Genomic DNA, 11,450 nt, shown 5'->3' with positions numbered 1-11,450 from the left:
CTTCAGTAGGATAATACCTAGGCATTTTGCACAGTTTAACTACCTGGGTACCACCATTCTTGTCTCCACCAACTGGTTTTGTGACAGTCTCAAGAACCTTCTCCTTCTTTTTCTTTTCGATCCTGGATTTAGTGGCCTAGTATTTCCTTCTGTACATGGCCTTCCTGGAATACATGGCAGACCGGGAGTATCTGCCGATGCCCCGGACTAGGACGGGGTTTCGGCTGCAATGGGGCTTCCCTTTCTTGCGCTTTTTAGCCTTGGGGTCACCCTTTTTAATCTTGCCACTGGCATCAGCCTTCTTGGCTTCAGGTTTCTTCTCCTTAGTCTCCTAGATTGCAGCTTTATCGCCTGCCTTCATGTATAGTGGGAAAGAGCCCCAACTTGGTCTTGACGCTGGGTTCCACTTCCAGCCTCAGGGCAGGGAAATCTCTAGACGTGAACACCTCGCCTCCCACAGGGGTCATTTTCACAGAACATCACGTTTTACCGCCACCTTATGGCCCCCTGTACAGTGGAATTTGACATGTGTATAATGACCATTATTGTCATACCTTCTGTAACAAAAAGAAATCGTTGCTATTTCATAATAAAACTATTTTCCATATTCTACTTAAGCCCATGTTCTTAGATGTACCTGGTTTGCACCTAGTTACAATTAGCATTTTTCATGTCATTGACATATTTTGGTCCTTGTTGTGGACTCAGCTTGTAAAACAGTAATAGATGTTGAGCAAGTGTTTGGCAAGTAAAAGAACTGTGGTTATAGAAAGCATTCTTATGGCTGTGTTAAGTGTATTCTAAGTATGCATTAATTACAGCTAACTTATTCCATTACTGGAAATTTAGGTCCTTTCTAATCCCATCCTATTCCTCCTGTTGGAGGAGCTGGTATAGTATGCCTCTGACAGACATCATTATGGAAATCAATTTTTCAAAATAATTTTTAAATTAGCTAAGAATACATTTCAGGAAGTAAAATTATTAGATCAGGGTACAGAAATGTAATAACTTCTGATACTTAACGGACACCCACCCGAAAGTGGGTTATAGGGTTTATACTGGACTGTGAAGAGTTTCACCGGCCCACTTATTTATTTCATTTTATTTACTTAATTATATTTTCAATTTGCCACAGGGCATGTATGCCTACTAGAGAGACAGAGAAAGAGAGAGAGAGAGAGAAAGTAAGCCACCAGGTCCAGGATTCCAACTGCGTTTGGCCATGTGGGAGTTTAGTGCCTTAACCCCCATTCCATCTCCTAGCACCAGGCCCGTTTATTTTTATAATTATTCATTTTATCTTGGCACTAATGATACTTATGCTATTTTAGGCCCAGCCCAGTGGCTTATCTGCTAAGATGCTGTGCTCTATATGCAGGGACCATGTGGGAGGCCTGGTCCAATATAGACACCAGGGTTAGTGACAGGGGCTTGTGATCCCAGCAACTCTGAAGTCTGAGGAGGTGGACTGGGAGTTCGAGACTGGCATAGGCAACATATCAAGACCTTGTCTATCAAAAGAGCCAAGTGTAGTTATGTGTGAGTGTGGTCTCAGCTGTAAGACTGAAGCTAGAGGAACATGGACATGGCAAGAGTTGTTTTTTTTGAGGTTTTGCTTTTTTTTTTTTAATGCTCTTTTATTTTATTAGTATTTCTTGGATTATTGGCAAGGCTGATTATTTTTCATGTTCTTTGCATTTAAGGCCATATTTCTTTTTCATTACCTACCTACAAGTTACTTTTTAAAATATCTACGTTCCTCAGAAATGCTAAGCAGTTATCCTCCATCGTGCACTTTCTGTGTAAATCCTTAAGATTTGGGGGCTATGTCCATCCTTAAGATGTGTGCGCTGTGTCCCCGCTCCAGGCCTCAGAAGGCTGCAGGAGGAGCTGAAGCTTCTTTTCTTTGCATTTTTTGTGAGGTAGTAGCTCATTTTCCTTTCTTGTACATAACTTTTTTTTCAATTGCCAGAAGGTGCACGTACTCATCAGAGACAGAAAGACAGAGGGAGAAAGCAACTCCCAGTGAGGCCTGGTCATGCCACAATCCCTTCTCCTTCATCTAGCTAGAATTTGGGGCATACACATGCATGGTGTGTTTTCAAACCACAGGCGCTGGGATTCGAACCACAGTCAGCCATGTGGGATCTAGCCCCCTTAACCACCAGACCATAGGCCAACTCTTTTTTTTTTTTTTTTAATTCATGGTAGAGCACATGTCTTTGTGCATAGGAGAGAGGGAAGAAAGTATACCGCCATTTCCTTCCTCCAGTCCTCTGGTCTGCCAGGATCCTGGCCCAGCCAGGAATGTTTTCAGGCCAACTGGGGCACTCCAGTTGGCACGTGGCTTCCAGCTCCACAGTCCTGTCTGCGACAGCCAGCACCACAGAGCCTGGGCTATGTACGTACATTTAAAATTCACACGTTTCATCCATCGTTGCTTCGCTTTATTTCTACAACCATCGTATGAGCACACAGAACAGCCTGTAGGAGCCCCTGTTGCATTTCTTCCTTCCCCAAGAAGGGTGGGGGCGACAAGCCCCACACCTCCCCAGGCTGTTTCTGATTAGGGCGATTAGGGCCTGACAGCTGGCTGCAGGATGCAGGAAATGCTGTGTTCCACTTTGCTTCCAGAAGGACTCTGGGAAGGCTTTGGTTCAGGAAATGGAATAGAGTGGCCAGCCCTGCAAAGGCTCAACATGGGCCTCAGTGTGAGCCTGGGCCTGCTCCATGCAGGGGTGCCTGGGGGTGGCCCCCGCCAGAAATACTGTGCTCCTCCATCCTTTCTTTTCCTCCTCTGTTGTCAAGAACCTAATCTTGTGGGTCAGAGATTTCTTCTTCAGAGCCAACTCAGGAGGCCGGCCTGGGTCCAAGCCAGCCACTCTGACTTTGGAGGAAGCAGTAAGGACAGCAGCACAGTTAGGAGTACATGGAGGTATCTGGACCCTTGGGGACACTGGGGCCCTGGCCCAGCCCCCTCAGCCAGCCCCACAGCCACCCTTCCCCTGAGTCTCTCTGAACTTAGGCAGAGGCTAGGCGAGAAAGACTCAGAGCCAGGCAGACGCAGGAGATGGAGGCCCACGGAGACCTAAGGGGGCAGAGCACTCCATTTCTGTTTTTCAGCCAAACCCCACGGTTGGAATGTTAAAATGTTGGGATATGGCTTTGCTAACATTTGAAAAATGCCTCGTTGCCAGGAAGGGGTGGGGGGAATATCTCCATAGGAAATTCCTTCCTTCATACATAATAATTTGTCACTGAATTTAAATTAGTCAGTGTGATGCCTGTGAAATAGTTTGGCTGCATGGACACTGTGAACCGCCTCCTGCCTGCTTTCCTCTAACCTGAGCGACAGGCCATAGGTGACGTCCAGGCCTGGCCACTGTGGTGGTCCCAGTGGGCCCTGTGTTTTTGGCTGACTGGTGGCTTCCTGTCATGTGGGCATCAGGGTGTCGAGGCAGAGGGCTTCCCTGGGCCTGGGAGGCTTATTGAAGCAGGAGCCGGGCCCAGAAGAGGGGACGTCCAGGCCTGGCCACTGTGGTGGTCCCAGTGGGCCCTGTGTTTTTGGCTGACTGGTGGCTTCCTGTCATGTGGGCATCAGGGTGTCGAGGCAGAGGGCTTCCCTGGGCCTGGGAGGCTTATTGAGGGCAGGAACCGGGCCCAGTAGAGGGGACATTGAAAATGGTGATGCAGGGAGCTGGGCTGCGGCACAGCTCCAACACGGCACTCTGTGGGGCCGACCCATATGGGAAGGTTCCAGGCTCATGTCAGATGAGCACTCTGGATGTGTGAACTCTCTCTCTTTCTGTTTCTTTCACTCATGGAAGAAAGAAAGAAAATTAAAAAAAAAAAAAAAAAAATCTCAGCTCCAACAGAGGCCTAAGCCTTTGGGAGGAACTCCACCCCCCATCCCAAGCTGGAGTGGGGGTCTCTGCAAATGAGGGAACCCACTAGAGGTTTTGGCAGGGTGATGAGAGCAGTTTGGCCACATGCCCACACTCTACCCACCTGGCCATTTGGTTAAAGTGCCCATTTGCAGTCCTTTGCGTATCTCAGTCTATGGGCACATCCCTTATTTTCCAGACCTTATTGTGGCTAGAATGAGTTTTAAGTGATCACCAATTTGTGGCTAAAAGGTAAGGGGAGAAATCTCTTGGGATGTATATCTAAGGTGGAGATGTTAGAAACAGCTTTATTAAGAAATAATTCATGTGTCTTAAGTGAGTATTACTACAACTGTCGGTAGCAGCAATAAACCAGTGAAGTTTGAAACTTGATTTTACCTGGCCCTTCCCAATCCCCTAGTCTTTGTTATAGCCATGAGATGGAAAACCTCCTGAAGAGCTCTATAAAGGGGTAACAATATTCGTAACTGGCTCAGAGTCGCTAGTGAAGCTGAGAATAGACAACTGCTATACATGAGGCTGCTCCTTACAAGAGACGGGCCCTCCAGGCGCCTGGATGTGCAGTCGCATTTACCTACCAGCTCCTGCTCCGCAGGAACTCTGATGGAGACATTTCCACTTAATACACAGTAACGTGTCGCCTAACGGGCATGTTCCGAGGAAAGGGTTATTAGGCGAGTTTGCCATTGTGTGGACACAAACCTAGCGGGTTCACCTACTGTATGCCTGGGCTATGTGGGATAGCTTGTTACAGTCTTATAGGACCAGTGTCATCCATGTGGTCCCCTGAAGACCAGGACGTCATTATATGGCAGGTGACTACGTGAATCTGCAGGAACAGCCACAGGATAGCAGACTGTGACCCCAGATAAAAGCCCATCAGACTCTGATTTGGTAACTGCTGTGACTCCCCAAGTCATGAGGCATGGCATTTATGCCATGTTACGTTCTGCAGGGTGAGATGTGGAGCATGAGAGATATTATAAGTTCTGCTCTCAAAGCCTCCAGAATCTCCTCTCCCTCTAGTCTAGGTGGAGCTGACACAAAATGCTTCTGGACACATGTGGGATGTGAGAGCGATCTCCAGGTCACATGGTTGCCAAGTTTGGGTGACTGAAAGAATGGGTGGGGTGAAGTCAGGGGTCAGGTTTGACCGGTGAGTTGTCTTACTGTGCAGCAAATAGCCTAGAGTGGTCACCGGTGCGGCGAGCGGGAGCTCTGGGAGTGTCTCGTGCCAAACCCAGTGTGTCACGTGCTGGCTGGAGCCCTGATGACCATCTAGAAGAGACAGTGACAAATGAGTTCCTCATGGATCAGCATTACTCTCTTAGGAGACATTAGACAATTCTATGTAAGCTTTCTTGAGTGTTTTAAGAGAATAATTTATTTTACTTGGATATAGGATTTTCTTGGTTGCTAGGTAACGTAAAGTTATCAAGGTCCGACTAACCCTCTGTATTACTCTATTAATAAGCGGTAAGTGGTAAGCAGTACATTAGACACACAGCAGACAGCACTCAGACCGCAGATTACTATGTGAGAGTTTTCTGAAGAGTGGCCTAGGTGTGCAAGTTGGGTAATAGCATGATACAGCTGACTCTTGAACAATGCATGGGCTATGGGCTCTGACTCCTCCCCCTTACAATTGAAGGTCCACATGTAACTATTTTCTTAAGAGATCTTTGCCTTGGGGTAAATATACTCACTGAAGAGAGAGACAGAGACAGTGAGACAGACACAATGAGTAGGGAAATCACCCCCCTGCCCTCCTCCCCAGGAGGATGGCCATGCCGTAATCCCTTCTCTTCCGTTCTCCTCCTGGGATCTTGGGCACGCGCGGACACACTCCTGACATGATTTTCAGGCCACCAGATCCAGGATTCAAACTATGGTCAGCCATGTGGGAGTCAGGGACAGAACCACTGTGCCATCTGCTGGTCCCCACATATAACTTCTGATACCCCAAAATTTATCTACTAATAACCTACTGTAGACCAGAAGCTTACCGGTCACAAATGGTGTGTGGACACATATTTTGTATGTTATGTGTATTCGATGCTATATTCTTCAAGTAAAATAAGCTAGAGAAAAGAAAGTGTCGAGAAAACCATAAGGAAGGGCAGATACATTTATAGTACTATACTATATTTTTCAATATTTTTATTGAAAAAAGTCCATGTCTAAGTAGACCCATGCAGTTCAAACTTCAGTTGTTCAAGGGTCAAGTGTGCTTATTTGAGGACGTTATTGCTGCTGCTGTTAATTTTTGCTTTAAATTCTCTCAAAACTTGGTGCCTCTCTGGTTTGTGCTTTATCTCTGGCCTCCCACACACCAGGAGGCAACCCACACGGTGGAACTGGCTTTGTGTCTGTACCTTGTACCTCTTTCCTCCTCGTCTGTCTCCAGGTCAGAGTCTAATTCAGTCATCCGCTCACTCATTCATTGAACAAACACCTCCCTGTCACTTTCTGGCTTTCAGATGCTGAATGCGTATCTGCTCTGCTTTCTGTCAGCTCCTTGCGTTAGGGCAGGCCTGCCCAGCTTTTTCCACATCTTGGCACGCATAGATGTTGATAGTGTTTACACAACAGCCTGAGGGAAACTGGAAGCAATTGAAGTGTGTGCTGAGGCTTGGTGGAAAGCGCTCATTACATTTCTTTATATAATTATGGTAAGAAGAATAAAAATATAAAGCACCAGAGATGTTAAATATTTAATTTGCATAAAATCCACAAATGTGATCTTTGCATTTTTTCCCAGAGACACTTAGAATATTTCTGTGAACTGTAGCGATTAACCCTTAAATGTGCTGCCATGTGCCATTGTCTCCATGCATGTCTAGAGCAACTCTCGGCCCATTTCCCAGATGAGGAAACAGAAGCTCAAAGTCAGTGGGTCAGGGGCCAGAGGTAACACTGCTGTTAGACAGCAAGCAGAAGGGGATGTGTGAGCCTAACATTTGGCCTCCATGTCTGGGCTCTCTGCCATGCTGTCCTGCCTTCTTTCAGAAGCACGCACAGTTGTAGGTCCGGACTCTTAATGGCCACCTTGATATTTCCTTGAGAAGGAAGGCGAGCAGCCATGCTCCGTGCTGGCCTCATCTGCTCTTCCCTTGGTGTGCTTGTCCTTTCTTTGGACCTCTGCATGTGCTTTTGCTCAACAGGAGGGCCTGGATTCCTAGTGGGATTTCGAATGGATCCAGATTTCCTTCAGCTTTTTAACCACAGTGATGGGGGCCAGTAGGTGGCATGATAATTAAGGTACTGGATTCTTACATGTCGAACCATGGTTCAAGTCCCAGACCCATCAGCTTGAAAATCACGCCAGGCGTGCGTTTGTGCATGCTCAGTATCCCAAGAGGAGAATGGAAAAAGAAGGGGTTGCTATATGGCCATGTCCTGGGTGATTTCTAACATTCTCTCTCTCTGTCTCTCTCCAGTTTGTGCACATGCCCTATGACAAAACCTGAAAAACAAAACCAACATAGCTATGCATATCTATACAATAGCATTTTCCGAGAGCTAATGTGTAGAAACTGTAGATTTACAAAAGGAAGGGGCGATGGACAGATAAGAAGGGCAAGCCGCAACTGACTTGGATTCATCAAAAGTTTTATTTATGAACAGGTTGGCTCAGGAGCACAGTTTAGTTTTAGGACTCGAAAACATCCCCGTGAACGTGAGTCTTCATATGGTCTCCTCCCGTCGATTTGTCCTGGTAAAGTTTCTGTATTTGAAGCACAGTAAATAAACGAATGTTGAAGTAGCGGGTGCTCCATAAGCAGGGAGAGTGTTTGGAGAGCTGTGGCATAGTCTGCCCAGGAGTTGTCACTTCCCTGACATGTGGCAAGTACCGAAGTAAGAACACATGCTCCTGGTAAACCCTGAGGAAAAGCAGCAACCACCTTCCGGGTGAGGCCGGGGAACAGTGTGTGCTGATCGGCTTCTGCTTGGGGTCTACTCCTATTGGGTGCCCAGAGCTCCAGGGTGATCCTGGTAAGATGTGGTCTTTATCGCATCTTCCCCCAAGCCGTTGAGAGTTTTTGCAGACATGATCTCATTGCATAGCACAGCTGTGAAGTAGCCTGTTGGAGCATCGTCTCCCATCTCAGGTGAGGCAGGACGTGCCTCACTTCTGAGCCTCTGGGGCCTTCTGTCCATGTACCTCCAGGTTGTCAACACCTGCCTGTCAGTCCAAGCTTCTCTTTGAACAAAACGGCTGTGTTCATATTACTGCGGCCCGCTCTGCCTCTTGAACTGTATACCTCTCTCCTCCACTCAGATACAGCTACCCTCCAGGGTTCTTCCTCAGGACTGCCCTCTCGGGCTCCTGCTGTGGTCCCTTTCCTCTGCCCACACTGCAGTGTCCCACAGTCACATTGCTAAGAACATGGGCACAGTCCCCAGCCAAGAACAACAGTGTGTCTTGTCATACCACTCAGTTGGCATATGGCTAGGAATGGAAAGCTTGATTTAATATTAGATGACCATATGGGTAATTAAGCACTTTATTTGTTCTAGGCCCTGTTTTAAGTGGGTGGATACAGCCATGAGTAACATGGAATTTCAGGCCCCACCAGGTTCTCCCAGTCCTCAGGGAGCAGACAGATGCACAAACAGACGGCAGATTGTGATAAAGGTCACAGTGTGCCCTGTCCAGGGCAGCGAGGACACAGGGCCGTGCCTCAATCTGCAGATTGGCTCTCTGCTGCCACAGGGAACTCTCTGCTACCACAGCACAGCCCCAGATGGCCTCCCCCACTATCCTGGGATCTTTCTGCAATTTCAGCCCTTTCTCCTCCCTGCATGAGTGAAGGTGGTCTCTCTTTCACTGCCCCCCCATCTGCATTGTCAGCTTCTTCCTCCTGCCACTCTCCCCTTTGATCTTCAAAATGCTATAGCATTCTTTTCTCCCATGGACTCCCCTTTTGCTGAACCCCCTTCTGCTGCCCCTGCCTGCTTTGCCTGGGCAGAGCCAGCCTCCAACCTCCAGCTACCATGGTGTTCTTCTCCCCACCACACACACACAATTGCCTGTAGAGGCGGAGCTGTAACTTCGGTGAGGAGTTGGGGTCACAGCTGTAATTGCCCTGTCCCCGAGCTAGCTGCTGCACCACTCCCAGCCCCTCTGCCTGTTCTCCACCTCAGAGTCCCTTGAGCTCTGCACCCTGCAGGTGCTTTCAGAGGGATCTGATGTTGTTCTGGTTTACAAGCTTCCGTGATTGCCTGCAAATAAGCAAAACCCTGTGACAGTTTGGACACAGCCTATGGGTCCGTCCCCCATCTCCTCAGGCCTCCATAGGCTGCTGTACCCAGCCTGTTTCTCCTGCCTCCACTCTGACCGTTCTACCAGCCGAGGATACCTCATCCCTGCTGGGACTCTCCACCCTGCCCTTCCCTCAGGTGGAAGGAGACTGTCTCCTCTGACCCTTATCCACTTCACTTGCACCCTCTCATGGTGGCCCTTGGTCTCTGCTTTAAGAGACCTGCCCTGTATCACCATGGCTCCAGGGCACCAGTCCTGCGTGTCGTCTTTCTCCCACTAGTTGAGACCCTAAGGGAATATCCCCTGCGGGGTGGCACAGAGCTTTGTAAACGGTTGGCATTCAGTACCTGGTTCATCAGTGACTCTGACAGCCACACCCTCTCCAGGGGAGAAGTCAACTGGTCTCAGTTCACCTGGGTGAGTTGGGGTTTGAGCTCCAGTTCCCTAACTCCTACCATTCTTCCCATTAAACTTTTCTAGTTTTAGGTTCATCAGCCCTAAGCCAGAAGTTTTCTACGACCTAAGTTTCTTCCAGGTCCTCTGTCACAATTCCTGTATATTCTTGACATAAATAGTCTTTGCCATGGAGTGTCTTGGCTTTTGTCATGCAGCCACCTGTGCTCATTCTGAGAGTCATCTGCAAGACACTAGGACCCCAGCAGTCCCAGAGAGGCGAAGTGTGGCAACAGCCAGGCCCAGTGGGAGCAGAAGTCACCAGGGACTTTGTTCTTTGACGTGCGCTCACACATCCCATGCTTTCCTCCCAGGAGATGGCGGGCAGAGCGCTCAAGCAGACTGGCAGCAGGAGCATCGAAGCCGCCCTGGAGTACATCAGTAAGATGGGCTACCTGGACCCAAGGAACGAGCAGATCGTGCGAGTCATCAAGCAAACCTCCCCAGGTGAGCCCCGACCAGCAGCCTTGGGGGTGAAGACGGTCTGCTAAGAACAGGAAGGGGGGCGTCCAGCCTAGCTTTCTGAACAGCCCCAGCAGGTCAGATCTTACAGTCCGCTCCGTCTGTTTACCCTCGGAGCAGCGCATTCACTGACATATCTTAGCCCAGGCCGAGCGAGGCTGCTGTTTGGCTGTGACAGCTACTCCATGCCGTGGCCAGCGGTCCTTCATGCTGCTCGACATTCCTTGCAGGAGGGTGTCTCCTGCAGGCGAGGCACAGCCTTTTGACTCTGTGCTGTCCTCTGCCAGATCAAGTAGAGCAGTTGGCATGCAGGAAATGAAAGGCGCTTTGTCCTTCCTTTCAGGCCATCTATTTCAAACAAGGAGAGATTTTCAAAATGGAAAAGTCAGGATTAAGGAAGCAGCAGCTGAAATCAATCTGGGTATTGGTAGGGATGTTTATGTGACTTTTACTGTTGTGTACATTTTGTTTCGTTTTATTTTAATAAAGACAAAAAAAAAAACAGAAAAATCTTTAATTTGGAAAAGAGGTGAAAGAAAAGTGGACATTTGGACAGTGGGTGCAATTCTGCCCTTTGCATTAGGGAAAAGCAGACTTGGGAATCCTGTGATGGTAAACACAGCCCTCCTAAACAAGGGCATGTCATAGAGAAAACAAAGCTGATTGTCCAGATGGCTCCCTAAGGAGGCAGGGTGGTGAGCCAGGGGTGGGTCTGAGGGATACTGGGAGCTGTCCTCGGAGGGGGGCGAGGGCGCACCCCCAGCAAGACTACGACTTGCCGTCTTTATTGCCTTGGACCTTCCCATGTCCTCCTGCTACCCGCTCATGCCACGTGTGGGTAACTAGTTCCTGCAGGCCAAGTAGAAGGTGGCCCTGACACCAGGATCTCAGTTGTTGAAGACCCCACGCAGTTACTCAGCCCCAAGGACAGTGTTAGGGCAGGGACCTCCCCGATCACATCCCCTCTGATGCTATCTCCCCATCTTCCTCTGCAGGAAAGGGCCTCGTGCCAGCTCCAGTAACACGGAGGCCCAGCTTCGAAGGGACTGGCGATTCCTTTCCACCCTACCATCAGCTGGGCAGTGCTGCCTACGAGGGCCCGGCCGCGCTGGAGGAGGTGCCCACACGGCCGTATGTGGACTTCCTTTTCCCCGGAGTCGCCCCACATGGCGTGTCTGGCCACCAGCACCAGCCCAAGGGCTATGCCACAGCTGGTGCTGAGGCCGCAGGGGTGCACTTCCCACTGCAGGGCGCGCACTACAGTCGGCCTCACCTGCTGGTGCCTGGGGAGCCCCTGGGCTATGGGGTGCAGCGCAGCCCCTCCTTCCAGAGCAAGACGCCACCAGAGGGCGGGGGGTCAA

The 11,450-nt window shown here is 49.2% G+C and overlaps 1 protein-coding gene across 1 annotated transcript in view; it reads left to right on the top strand.

Moving 5' to 3' along the window:
* Positions 1–11,450, top strand: part of LATS2 (large tumor suppressor kinase 2) — a 74,165-nt gene that overhangs the window by 49,314 nt on the left and 13,401 nt on the right. Inside the window, exons 2-3 of the mRNA XM_014592009.2 lie at positions 9,942–10,074; positions 11,085–11,437. Coding sequence (XP_014447495.1) covers positions 9,942–10,074; positions 11,085–11,437 — 486 coding nt within the window. The remainder of the gene's footprint in view (positions 1–9,941; positions 10,075–11,084; positions 11,438–11,450) is intronic.

The sequence above is a fragment of the Tupaia chinensis genome, unplaced genomic scaffold, assembly GCF_000334495.1.
Source record: "Tupaia chinensis unplaced genomic scaffold, TupChi_1.0 Scaffold000634_1, whole genome shotgun sequence".
In the NCBI taxonomy this organism is placed as follows: domain Eukaryota; kingdom Metazoa; phylum Chordata; class Mammalia; order Scandentia; family Tupaiidae; genus Tupaia; species Tupaia belangeri.
This window is presented reverse-complemented; position numbering and strand designations above follow the sequence as displayed.